The sequence below is a fragment of the Pinus tabuliformis genome, chromosome Q (genome assembly GCF_031772625.1).
Source record: "Pinus tabuliformis cultivar Carrire ecotype Pingquan chromosome Q, CPIR1, whole genome shotgun sequence".
NCBI lineage: Eukaryota > Viridiplantae > Streptophyta > Pinopsida > Pinales > Pinaceae > Pinus > Pinus tabuliformis.
In genome coordinates, this window is record NC_142296.1 from 1,065,922,924 (window position 1) to 1,065,937,579 (window position 14,656).

Genomic DNA, 14,656 nt, shown 5'->3' on the forward strand with positions numbered 1-14,656 from the left:
GCAGGTTGTATACAAAATAAAATCCTATTCTTCAGATCTAACTAATCTATCTGATCAGTTCTATTGTTTTAATGTTGTCTGTCAATGATGTCTTCTTAGATCTAAGAGTAAAACGGAATGCATAAGGAGTTTGATATATGATTGATTGATTGTATAAGTGAGAAGGGTGATCTCTGCTACTGCCTATGTAAAACTTTGTAAATTGACAGTAGATGTTCAGTATATTGTTGGTTGGTACATACTTGATTAAGAAGTTTTATGTTTCAGTAGTTTTGAAGGTATACGTAGGTTGGATTAAAGGAAGTAGCGTATACACGCAGGTTGCATTCAGTAAAGTAGTGTATATGTTCTGATGCATGATTTTTGAGTTTGCAGTTAGTTCTGAATGATAATGCAGGTTTCTAGGTTCAGCACAGTGTTCTGGTGACAGTGATCTGACTGTTCAGATTAACAAATTATTGGTTGATGCAATTTGAAAGTTTTGATGGGTCCAATATGAAAATTTGATGAAACAAGGCCTTCATGTGTATTGTTGTGTACCAAGAGCATCCAGTTTGAAAATTTATGAAACATGGTCCCTGAAAGAAGAGAGAAGGTCGTAGCCTTCTGTAGGCCAGCGTCAACGTATTAGTAGACACATTGGCTAGTACAAGAGCTAGGGGGTTGCAGCTCCCTTCCAGTAGAAGCTCGAAAATGAGAGAAGGTTGTAGACTTCTGCAGGTGGGTGCCTGCGCACTGGTATGAAACTACACCAGTACAAGATTGTAAACAAATTTTCTTATTATTAAAAGAAGACAGAGACGATAGTAGCAAGTGGTTTTTCCCCACATTGGGTTTCCACCTTAAAGCTTGGTGTTCATGTGTGTTTCTTATGTCTAATAGTTTATTCTATTTTTACTACATTGTTTAATAAGTTATCGATGCACGAATAACATTTTCCAGTACGCACCCCGCGCTGTTACCCTAGCCGCGCCTTCTAAGCGATCCCACAAGCGTTCTCCTTCATGGAGCCTAGAGGCGGCCCTGCGGCCCCTCCCCCCTTTCCTTCGGAGCTCGAAGCCTTCAAGGCTCTGGTAACTGCTACAGGAAAACGTCAGGCCACAGGCCCGCAGCAAAAATTTGTTAAAAAACTGGACAGTATACCCAAGGTGGCCTTACCAGAGGAGGAAACCTGTAGATCTGCGCTGAATCTTGCAGAAAGAGGTCTAATCGGCCAGTTTACCGGTCTGTGGCCATCCCCGAGAGCAGTCGAAGAATGGGTCAAAAGAAATTGGCTACCTCTGGTTAATGAAGGAATCAAGATCTATTTTGTAGGCAAAGGGTTCTTCGTCTTCTTGTTTGACAGTACAGAGGACAGAGGCCTGATCTTCAGAAACGGGCCATACTTCATGGGGCCTCAAGGACTCTACTTGAACAAATGGTCTACTGATTTCGATCCAGCACAAGACGTGCCCAAGGCGGTCCCTGTCTGGGTGCGCCTCCCGCATCTTCCCCTTCATTGCTGGAGTCAAAACTCACTTCAATCCATCGGAAACGCACTTGGGAAATACATAGACCAGGCCCCAAGGAAGGATCAATACTCCTGCGCCCGGATCTGCGTGGAGGTCGATCTGGAAACAGGATTACCCGAAGCGATTCAGCTATCGGTGGCAAACTGGACACACATTCAAGAGCTTGATTACGAACAGCTGCCTTTCAAGTGTCGATTCTGTCATGAGTACGGGCACTTTGCAAGATATTGCAAAAAAAGAAACGAGGAGACAACAGAGAAGGAAAAAGAAGAACAATGGAAACAGGCAAAGAAGACAACAATCAGCAGACAGAGTAACAAAAACAAGGCTAAAGGGACAGAGAACAAAGTAGATAATGGAAGCACAAGTAATCAAAACGCCGGAAGCAGTGAAACAAAAGGCAATGAGGGGGACAAAAACCCCTTTGAAATCCTCACGCCTCCTTCAGATCCTCCGGCAGCAGGGGAAGAAGATCCACCACAGCAGGAGAACATTGAAATCATAGAACCAGGTAATAACCCAATCCCCACCCCAAGCAATATTTCTTCCCCTTCATACGCAGATATAATCAAAAAAAAGAAGAAAACCATAGAGAATATGGGATCATCAGATGATGAAACACTTGAAAGGACAACAAAAAGGGCTGGACGAAGATCAAACAGGGAAACTAGAGAAGAGGAGTCAGAAAGACAAAAAACCCTCGGCAGTCAAGCTACCATAGAAATGACACTAGGGAGAAATATCAGGCCTAGGGCCTCCAAAGGAGGAGGGCCTACCCCTATAAGTGGTAAATGATGCAGTTGATCTCTTGGAACTGTAGGGGTCTGGGTAATCCCAACAAGGCAGAGGCTATCAAAGACTTATTGAAGATGGAGACCGCGGACATCCTTATGCTCCAAGAGACCAAAGTAGAAGGGGAAACCCTTCTAAACACCAGCGCTATGAAATGGAAATTTGATTCAGGAAAGGTTGTTAGTGCAAGGGGCACGGCTGGAGGAATAGGTACTTTTTGGACAAAAGACTTCTCACTAGAATGATTCTTAGCGACCCAACATTGGATCTTCACAGAGCTGCGTCATACCGTAAGCAATCTTTCCCTCGCTCTGTTTAACTTGTATGTCCCTGTTCATTATGAAGAAAAGAGAGAGTGCTGGAGGACACTCTTGGATTATATAGAGCAGATCAGCCCCTCAAATTTAGTCATAGGTGGAGATCTGAACATAACTCTAGATCCCAAAGAAAAGAAAGGAGGGATTCAGTCTAGAGATCCTTTCATCAATACAGTGGGAAATCTGATACTGCAGTGGGATTTGGTAGACTTCAAACCAGTGAAAGGTAAATACACCTGGACAAACAACAGAACCGGAGAAAATCAAATCTCTGCCAGGCTGGATAGATTTCTCATCAGCAGCTCTTTAATGATGGACAACAGAATAGTTTTCACCAAGATTCTTCCAAAGCTCACATCGGACCATAAGCCTATCCTCTTATGCCTAAAAGAAGAAGAAGATTTAGGCCCTCTCCCATTTCGTTTCAACCCTCTTTGGGCAGGTAAAGAAGGGTTCTTAGAAACAGTTCAAGCAGCATGGAGGATAGACGTACTCGGTTCCCCAAGCTATGTGTGGGAACAAAAAATGAAAAATACAAAAAAAGCACTCAAAGATTGGATAAAGAAATCCATGCAATCCCCCACTAGGCAGAGGAAGGAGGCAGTTCTTCAGTTGGAAGGAATACAACTTGAAATGGAGGAGAAAGATCCCTCTTCCACAGATTTAGCCAATGAAAAATCTGCTCAAAGGAATGTATACTGTTCTTTTAGAAATGAAGAGGAATATTGGCGCTTAAAGTCTCGAAGTCTGTGGCTCAAATCTGGGGACAGAAATACCTCATACTTTCATAGACAGTGCAGGGCCCGTCTCTCGCGCAATCATATAACAGAAATTACCAGCACTAGTGGTCAGGTTTATAAAGGATTTTCTCAAATCAAAGAAGCAGCTGTAAATCATTTTCAGAACCTTCTTAGTGCAGAAAGAAATGGGAACGAGGAGGATGAAGTAGAGTTCCTCACAACCATCCCAAATCTAGTCAGTGTGGAAGATAATGATTCTCTGATGAGCCCAGTAACGGAAGAAGAGATAACTAATATAGTCTGGTCCATGGAACCAGACAAAGCCCCAGGTCCCGACGGTTTCACAGTACACTTTTACAGAATTTGTTGGGAGATAATCAAAATTGATCTCTTCAGAATGATAAGAGGAATCTTGAGGAAGGCAAAAGTGGGTGGTGGAATAAAATCCACATTTCTCGCTTTAATCCCCAAGGAAACAAACCCAGGATCCTTTGACAGATACAGGCCGATCTCCCTTTGTAATTCATCATACAAGATCGTGGCCAAACTGCTGGCAAACAGAATTAAGCCACTACTTCAAAAGCTCATCTCTCCAGCCCAAGGAGGATTTGTGAAAGGTAGACAAATCTTGGACAATGTCATTCAAATCCAAGAGGCTCTCCATTCCAGCCATACTCGGAAAGAACAAGGTATGATTATCAAATTAGATATGAGTAATGCTTTTGATCGAGTTAACCGTTCTTTCCTGTTCAGGGTACTTGCAGCCTTTGGGTTCAGACAGGAATTCATAAACCTTATCAAAGCCTGCATCGAAAACATCTGGATCGCTCCAATGGTGAATGGGAGACCAACAGAGTTCTTTTTAGCCACCAGGGGACTGAGGCAAGGCTGCCCTCTGTCTCCCTTTCTCTATATTCTGATGGCGGATTCATTAAGCAGAAAGTTGACACAGGAGCAACAAAGCGGCACCATCCCTGGGATAAGAATTGTGCAAGGCGTAGCCCCAGTGAATCATGCGCTCTTTGCTGATGATTCACTCCTGCTCGGGGGTGCTTCCATGAGAATTGCTAACTCCTTCAAGACAATTCTCCAAAAGTATTGCAGTATTTCTGGAGCATTAATCAGTGAGAGGAAAAGTGCAGTTTACGGATGGAATACCGATCAACAAACAATTGAAAGGATAGCCAGCGAATTGGGGTTCAAAGGCTATGCAGAGTGGGATAAAATAAAGTATCTAGGTCTTCCTCTGACGATGGGATCCAATCGCAATTATTTGTGGGAGGAGGTGATTTCAAAGTTCAAAAATAAGATAGCAGCGTGGGGCGGAGTCTGGCTTACCACAGGCGGCAAGCTCACTCTCATCCGTTCGGTGCTTTCAGCTCTGCCTACATTCCAAGCCTCTTTGCTGATGGCTCCAAGGCAAATCGCAGATCAAATCTCTTGTTTAATGCGGAACTTTCTGTGGAATGGTGGGAAGGGGAACAGCAACCGATTTCACTTAGTTAATTGGGAAACAGTGAAGCGTCCCATTGCTGAAGGTGGACTCCAAATTAGAGACCCCCAACAAGCAAATCTAGCCCTGGGTTGTAAACTCCTGTGGCAGCTAATATCTGAACCCACGCATCCTATCAGCCAGCTCTTAAAACTCAAGTATCTCAGAAATCAGTCGATCATCTCCTTCAACCCAGCGCCTTCTCCTAGAGGAACACAGGCTTGGAGGCTCTGTTGCAAAGGGATAGATTTCTTCAGAACACATTTGTATAAAATTCCAGGGAACGGCAAAAAAACATTGCTGTGGAGAGATCGAATCATGGGCCATCCTCCACTTTCAGTCATTAACGAAATCGCAGATTTAAGAGCCTGGTTAAGATCAAAAGGAATCAGGAAAATCGAGGACATTGCAGAGTGGGATAACAAAGGCAATTGGCAGTGCTGGACTTTGCCCAACATTCCAGCGCACTTAAAAAATCAGTTAAACTATTTCATAGATGCAATCACAGACTTTACTCCAGTGCACAAGGACGAGGAAGATTCATGGGGATGGGGACAAACAGGGGTGTACACAGCCAAACAAGGGTACTTACAGATGCAAGGCAAAAAGGACTCTTCGCACCCGGAAACAGTGTGGAAGCAGATCTGGGAAAGCTTCAGCATTCCGAAGATCAACTTCTTCTTTTGGACTTTGTTTCACAACAAAATCCTGACTGGAGATAACCTATGTAGAAGGAACATAGCTGGTCCACATCGATGTGTGTTTTGCAAAAAAGCCTTGGAGACCTCAGTCCACATATTTATTGAATGTGAGTATGCACAGAAGGCCTGGACTAGCTTCTTGGCAGGTCTGAATGTTAGATCCCCAGTTCACTATTCGATAACAGACATGTTTTCGTCTTGGAAAGCTCGTTATCCCTACAGCATCGCAGACAAATCTCTTTGGCATAAGGTGTGGATCGCAGCTCCAAAATATGTGTGCTGGAAGTTGTGGCTCTCCCGAAACGAAATTGTCTTTAATCAAAAAGAAATGACTGCAGGAAATGTCGCAGAAAAGGCCAAGAAACTACTAATAGAAACTCTGAGACAATCCAATGTCAGAGACAGCTCCCTAAGAGATGAAGAAAGAGCATGGTTGGGCGATTACACTCCTATACCGAGACCTTCAACAATCACTCGCCCAAATCACAAGGAAAATTGGCAGATTCGAGACACTTTGGAAAGCTTCCAGAAGTGGTGGAAATCTCAAGGAAAATGCACTATCTTCTTTGACGGAGCCTCGAAAGGCAATCCAGGCAGGTCAGGAGCTGGGGGGGTCATTTACCTCCCGAACGGAAGAAAAGAGGAATTCAGCTGGGGACTGGGGCTTAAAACCAACAATCAGGCAGAAGTCCTCAGTCTTTTAAAAGCTTGCCAACTGGCCAGAAAAGGAAACCCAAGGGAAATCTTAGTATTTGGAGACTCAGAATTGCTGATAAAATCTCTATTAAATAAGAAAGGGCTCAAGGATCCAGTACTGAACAAACAGATATTAAGAGTGAACAGACTCATGAAGGACTTCTCTTCAGTTCAAATCTTTCATATCCTCAGAGAATTAAACACAGAAGCAGACAGCCTAGCAAATATTGGATGTAATCTAGAAAAGAACATGATCAGCATAAATGCAGGAGAACCGAATATGGCAACTATTCCTTAAAAGGGCAAGGCGATCTTGTAAAAGCAGAAAATTGTTCTGTTAGAAACAGTGAATTGTAAAACTTGATATGGCTTTGGCCACCCATAAATAAAAATATCCGTTTCGGTTTAAAAAATAAAAAAATAAAAAATAAGTTATCGATGCACTGATTAAAGATCAACACATGATAAATTGACTAAATCATAAGTTCTCTGGGTATACGCTGGTTTCTCTAATCACAGTGGCGTGTACACGCTAGTTCACTTCATAGAAGTAGCATATATAAATCTATTTGGGAAATAAAAAATTATTGAACTAATAATATTGATTCACCCCCCCTCTCAGTATTATTTCCAACAAATTCTAGCATGGATGAACTTTAGTTTTGATTCCCCAACTCCACATAATTCTATTGACGATCCATTAATGAAGATGGACAAAATTTGGTGTTAAATATAGACTATTGTGATTAGTTATCCATGGAGAACTATAAACATCAAATTGAAGGGTATTGTTTCCAATTAATTTTACCTGAAATATGGTATAGATTTGTGAGATTTATATGTTTAAGTAGAGTTGTCTGCACAATAGAGCATTTTAGGGTATTTAATCTATTTATTTGTTTATAAATACAAAATTCAAAACATAGAATATAGAATAGTTAGATATTACTTAATAGGGTGTTGTCTCGATGTTTTGGCTTTTTATGTGGGGATCTACGTTTTTATCATTAAAGAGTATTTTTGAATGCATAAATGAATTCAAAGCACTAAAAAACCCTCTAAAATTTCTAACTAAATTACTCAAACACACAAATATCAAATATCTCTCCTAAATTTGAGACAAAGTTGATCATAGAGAATATCAAGAAATGACCAAAACATAAAAGAATTAAATTACACAAATGGATAAGTAGTGCATTGATCTTTTCGGTAGGTGAACTAAGATTGGGGGACAGTATGAGAATGGCGAAGGAAGCAAGGGTTTCATAGGTCTGCAACTATTTTCTCCTCATTGTCATGAGGCAAGGCCCTACCACTAGTCCAAATCTTGATACATGGAGATGCATCTACTCTATGAAGTGTCCTATTTGCGAAGACCACACCCCTCTCCCACCATTGATTGCAGAGGAAATACTTTTGATTCAAGAAAAATATTGTAAGAATGCTAAAGAATTTTGCCGAAACACCGAGTCTCGCAAATACCTATCTACATATGCTGAGGGGACCAGAGAATGTCAATCTACGGAGCTCACGGAGAATCGTATTTTTGTAGAGTACTTGGATTGTAGAAGCCCGAATGTTTTAGTTGTAGCCACCTTCTTTCCCATCCTTCTTTCCCATCATCGCAACACTAGATCATGAGGAACCTGTTGTAACATTATTTGGTTTTGATAAGTTAGTATATTAGCCAAAAATAATTTTAAAATGTTAATTTAGGATATGGATGCAAAAGAAAGAAAAGTTAAAATGTTAGGCCAATTTAATGTTTTATAGGCATCCTTATCAATAAAATGATAGGTGTTCGCTGCCCTAAACAAATAAGGCAAAATAAAAATAAAATGTTAGGAAATCAAAAAGAAAAGAATGGCTTCATTTCATATTTTTATAAATGCACAGGATGCTAGTCAAAATGTGGCACAAGTCAAATATCAAATGTTATCTTCATGTGCAGAAGAAAAGGGCAAAGGAGTAAAGGTTTTACTCTAAAGAGTTATATATCAATTAATTTTTTGGTGTATTAATCCCCTATCCCTAAGTTTTAAAACCACAAAATCATCCCTCCTCTCATATTTTCCTCCACCCACTTATTCCTAAGTTTTATTACCTCCCCATACATCGCAAATATTCCCAACTATGCACTAAATTAATTCCCGTCGGCCCCACCGGGTGTCCGTCACGTCACGATAACTTTCTGCCACCTCTCACTCCATCTTCGCCCATCTCCCAAGATCTATTTACCTATGATGTATTTAGGCCCCCCCTCACTATCCAAACTTTACCGTCGGGTGGGGGAGTCCGAAATGGGCGGTATACGAAACCATGCACACCCTTACATGTCAACACCACAGCTTTTCGGACCCCCCTCAGCCGAAACTGCTAACTGCTTCCCCTCCCCCGAAAAGCAGTTTCACCACTTCCTGATACCATTCTTCTACCCATTGCACTCCCGCCACTCACCTTCCACCACGTCATTTTCCTGTTAACTCAACCAATTACATCCACTCCCTCTAGAATTAATCCATTAAGTAATCAATTGGTTTAGCCGTTAATCCAACGGACCCGCGCCACCTTCAACGGAAAAACCACACTGTTATATAAACATCCCTTTCACTCATTAACAGGTTACTGAATTCATACATTATTATTGCTTTGTTATAGGTTTGTTGGGATAAACTCCAACGTTTTCACCCGCCAGCAACACCGTCTTCTCACTCATTTTCAACCTCTTGCCTTTGTTCTTGCCCTCAAAACCTAACTCCTCTCTATGTATTGAAACCTCCAATCCCATTTTCTCTATTGTCTTTAGCCTTATCTGAATATGCCTCCAAAGGACAAGGGACGAGTGTAGGTTTTAACCCCTTACAGAAATTACCTGCATTCGAATTCTAAAACACAGAAAATAAACAATGCGAGAGCATAACACATAAAACACATATACACAGAGATTTTCCCCTAGATCCCAAAACCAGGACTACCAGCTTGATTTTTCATTATGTTCCTTTCAATGTTACAATACATATTTATACATACCGAAGCATCCAATACCATGGACCGAAAACCATCGTGTCCAAAACCATGGACCGAAAACCATTGCGTCCAAAAAACATGTGCAAAAATCATGCACAAAACCATAGGTGGGTCTGCCCAACCTAACATAGGGTCCAAAACCAAAATTTTCAGGGCACTACCCCGGACCCCATAAAGTGGGGTTACGGATACACCTCAAACCCCCTGTGACCCCCCCCCCCCCCGCTACACAATCGGCGCAACGAAGGGGGGGCTTCGCCCCCCATCTAACCCCCCGGTTAACTACGTGGGCTAGTCATGGAAAGAATATAACACAACCCAACATTCTCCCACTTGTTTTTTTCTTTCCACAGGGGGCCACAAGAGAGCTTAGTCATTTTTTCAACCCTGAAATGCCCATTATCTCTCTACACCAAGAGAACTTCTCAGAGCTCACAGATTTTGTCAATGCATCTGCAGTATTCTTCAAAGTGTCCACCTTTACCAATAACACCTTTTTGTATTCTATCATATCCCTCACAAAGTGATACTGAACATCAATGTGCTTTGTCTTTGAATGATATGCGAGGTTCTTTGCCAAGAAAATTGCACTTTGGCTATCACAGTCTATCCTTATAGCTCCTTGTACTAACCCCATACTTGAACACAATCTCTGCAACCAAACTGCTTCCTTGCTTGCATGAGTGGTTGCCATGTATTCTGCCTCTGTAGTTGATAGTGCCACTACATATTGTTTCTTACTCATCCAACTGACTGTACTTCCAAATAGGTTAAACACATACCCACTTGTAGATCTTCTCTGATCCAGATCTCCAGCCCAGTCTGCATCAACAAAGCCACGAATATGCAACATTTTGTCCAATCCTGATCTTCCTTGGTAGCACAAACCATAATCACTAGTGTCACGCAAATACCTGAAAAACCCGCTTCATTGTTGTCCAGTGCTCCTTCCCTGGTTTTGACATAAATCTGCTTAATACTCCCACTGCATGTGCAATGTCTGGTCTAGTACAGACCATTGCATACATCAGGCTACCGACTGCACTTGCATATGGAACATGGGACATGTCCTCTTCCTCTTCTTGTGTCTTGGGACACTGTTCAGCAGATAACCTCACACCTACAGGATTAGGAACCTTCACCGGTTTAGTATCCTGCATATTAAACCTCTGTAGTATTGTCTCGACATACTTCCTCTGGTTTAACCAGAGCTTCCTCTTTGCCCAATCTCTTTTAATTTCCATGCCCAAAATATAGTTTGCAGCACCAAGATCTTTCATGTCGAATTTGGAGGACAATTGGGTCTTCAAATCCTCGATAATTTCTTTGTCATTTCCAACCAGCAACATATCATCCACATACAAGACCAGATAAATAACACGGTCACCAATTAATTTAAAATACACACAGTGATATGCTTTGCTTCTGGTGAAGCCAAGTCCTCGTATAAATGTATCAAATTTCTGATACCACATCCTTGGTGATTGTTTTAACCCATACGGAGACTTCTTTAACTTGCATACCAGTTCTTTCTTACCCTTCATTGCAAAGCCTTCGGTTTGTTTCATGTATATTTCCTCTTCCAGATCCCCGTGAAGAAATGTTGTCTTCACATCCATCTGTTCTACCTCAAAATCAAAAGCAGCAGCAACATATAAAAGTAATCTAATAGAAGTTACCTTGGCAACAGGAGAAAAAATATCACCAAAATCAATTCCTGACACCTGGGAATAACCTTTTGCTACCAACAGAGCTTTGTATTTCTCCACCTTTCCTTCTGCATTTGTCTTCTTCTTGAACACCCATTTGTTGCCAATGGGTTTCCTTCCAGCCAGCAACTCCACCAGATCCCAAGCCTCATTTTTGTGCAAAGATGCCATTTCATCAACCATGGCCTCTTTCCAGAGTTTGCCATCCTCTGAATCTACTGCTTCCTTCACAGTTCTGGGATAAAGCAAAATTTGAATAGAAAGCAGATGGACTATACCTTTTTAGCTGCCTTCTTTCTCAAACTGATCTTCTCACACTCAGAGTTTGAGGCTCTTCATCTTCTGATTCCTCCTCTGCTGTAGAGTCTGATTCTTCCTCCTTTACCTCAAACTCTATCTTCTCAGGTTCCTTTGGTTGGACTTCATGTATAATAACATCTTTCACCTCTCTGAACACCACATCTCGGCTATACACAACCTTTCGTGTGACTTGGTTCCAAATCTTATAACCCTTTAAACCATCCTTATACCCAATAAAGATGCACTTTTCAAATTTACTATCCAACTTGGTTCGTTTCTCCTTTGGAACATGTACATATGCATCACATCCAAATACCCTCAGATGTGAAAGAGAGGGTTTCTTACCAGTCCATACCTCTTGTGGAGTCTTATCCTCCAACGCTGATGAAGGTGACCTGTTGACCAGGTAACATGCAGTATCCACTACCTCTGCCCAGAATTCCTGTCCTAACCCAACACCACTGAGCATGCTTCTTGCCCTTTCCATCAACGTCTTATTCATTCTTTCTGCAACTCCATTTTGTTGAGGTGTATATGGAGTAGTCTTTTGCGTGCTATACCACACTTCTTACAGAATTCTTCAAATTCCTTGCTGCAAAACTCTCCACCATTATCTGTGCTCAGCACCTTTATCTTCTTCTCTGTCTGATTTTCCACGAGAGCCTTAAATTCTTTAAACTTGTCAAAGGCTTCAGATTTCTTCTTAAGGAAATATATAGATGTATTCCTTGAGAAGTCATCTATAAATGAAATATAGTACACAAACTTACCCAGTGATGGAACCTTCACAGGTCCAAACACATCACTTTGCACAAGTTCTAATATCTGTTTCGCCCTCTTACTAACAGAGGAAACTCACCCGATTTTGCTTCCCATATACACAATTTTCACAGAAATCAAAATCCAGAGAGCTATTACTCATACCTTCTACCATACCTTTACCATGAAGTATTTGAAGGCCCTTCTCTCCAATATGTCCAAGCCTTTGATGCCACAGCATGGTCTTCTCTCCAGAGACCACTAGATCTTCTGCTCCACTTTCAGGAACCACAGAACTATTGCACCCATCAATAACCGTGCTACCTTGCAGCTTGTACAGAGTTCCAATCCAAACTCCCCGCATCAATACCAGTGCTCCCCAAACCATCTTGCAGGTATCCTTCTCGAACACTATTTTTACACCTGCATCATCCAGCTTGCTTACAGAAATCAGATTTCTGGCCAATGCAGGAATATGCAGAACACTTGGAAGTGTTCTAACCCTTCCACCTTGCAACTTCAACTTTACTTTTCCGCAACCAATGATTCTAGCCTTCCTACATCTCCCAAGAAGACATCACCACCATCGTATTTCTCATACTCGCAGAACCACTCTCTATGGGGAGTGAAGTGAAAGGATGCTCCTGAGACAATCAACCACACCTCATGATCTACATGTATACTTGAAGAAGCCAAGTACACATCCCCACCTTCATCTGAGGTGGTTTTCGCCTCTGCGGAAGGAGCATCATCAGATCCCTTTCCTTTATCAAGAGCTTTAGATTTACAATCCCTTTTGTAGTGCCCTTCCTTTCCGCATTTCTAGCACACCACCTTTACAGGTTTTCCTGGAGATTTAGATCTCCCTCTAGATTTAGATCTCCCTCTAGATTTAGATCTCCCACTCGATGACTTATTTTTGTTTCTATTCTGGGACCATCCTCGTATAGACAAGGCATCGCCATTCTGGCTCTCCATATTTTTTCGTCTCATCTCCTCTGTCAACGAGGATGAGACTATTTCATCAAACTGCAAGGCAGTTGCATTGCTACCTATTGCAATAACCAGACTATCCCACGAATCTGGTAGAGAACACAACAAACTGTTGCACTTATCTTCATCTGAAATTTTAACATCAACAGATGTTAACTCACTTACCACAGTATTAAATGCATTCAAATGCTCTGTCACCGAGTCTCCATCTTTCATCCTCAGGTTATACAGCTTTTTTCGCAGGAACATTTTATTCACCAGAGACTTTGATTGGTACAAAGTCCCTAACTTGTCCCACAAAGCCTTCATCGTAGCTTCCCCTGATACATTCAGCAATACTGAATCTGAGACACACAATCGTATTGTGCCCTTTGCCTTCTGATCCAACTTCTTCCATTCTTCATCGGATACTCCTGTTGGTTTAGTACCCAGATCTACCGTGATCCACTGATCTTTATCCACCAACAGATCCTCCATCTTGAGTTTCCACAACTCAAAACTCTGACCATTAAATTTCTCGATCTCTATCTTTCCATTGCTCGTCATCTTCTTTCACCACCAAAATCGATCTCACAGATCTCCCACTAAACAGGGTCTACCACAGGCCCGAGCGAAAACCCTCAGCAACAAAGGTGTCCCCTTGAAGCCAAAACACCTCCGATACCAAATGTAGGTTTTAACCCCGTACAGAAATTACCTGCATTCGAATTCTAAAACACAAAAAATAAACAATGCGAGAGCATAACACATAAAACACATATACACAGATATTTTCCCCTGGATCCCAAAACCAAGACTACCAGCTTGATTTTTCATTATGTTCCTTTCAATGTTACAATACATATTTATACATGCCGAAACATCCAATACCATGGACCGAAAACCATCGTGTCAAAAACCATGGACTGAAAACCATCGCGTCCAAAAAACATGTGCGAAAATCATGCACAAAACCATAGGTGGGTCCGCCCAACCTAACATAGGGTCCAAAACCAAAATTTTCCGAGGCGTTGCCCCGGACCCCATAAAGTGGGCTTACGAATACACCTCAAACCCCCTGTGACCCCACCCCCCGCTACACAATCGGTGCAACAAATGGGGGGCTCCGCCGCCCCTCTAACCCCCCGGTTAACTATGTGGGCTAGTCGTGGAAAGAATATAACACAACCAGAAGAAACTATCAATCCTCTGATCTATCCTCTCATTGATTTCCACCACATCCCTTGGCTGACAGAGACCATAAAATCCATGAAACTCTCTGCGAATTTGACCTCTTTGAGATGTATTGCTAGCTCGAAGACAAATCTGATGACATTCAGTTGTGGGAATCCAATTTATCCCATTACATTTTTCCTCGTACCCACAGCACCCCAGAATTTGTCAGGAAGTGTCATGCATCTTATTTTCCAAGCCAAAGGGCCATCATTACCCCCACTGGAGAAATTTTGTTTACTATTACTCCTCAAGCCATAGACCAGATGATGCAAGCCCCCACAATAGAGATTTCCACCCCCTTTTCCTATGAAGCACTTGTTGAATTGTACCAGAAAATAGACTTTACTAAAAGGGCCAAAGCCCTTGAACTTTTCTTGACAAAAAATGTCGCATTTCCAAAGAAA

General features: G+C 41.8%; 1 protein-coding gene across 1 annotated transcript; it reads left to right on the forward strand.

Moving 5' to 3' along the window:
- The first annotated feature begins 1,004 nt into the window (after positions 1 to 1,004).
- Positions 1,005 to 6,547, forward strand: LOC149223178 (uncharacterized). Its single transcript, XM_089387816.1, has 2 exons — positions 1,005 to 2,022; positions 2,580 to 6,547. The coding sequence occupies exons 1-2, from the start codon at positions 1,005 to 1,007 to the stop codon at positions 6,545 to 6,547; spliced, it is 4,986 nt and encodes a 1,661-aa protein (XP_089243942.1).
- The last annotated feature ends 8,109 nt before the right edge of the window (positions 6,548 to 14,656 follow it).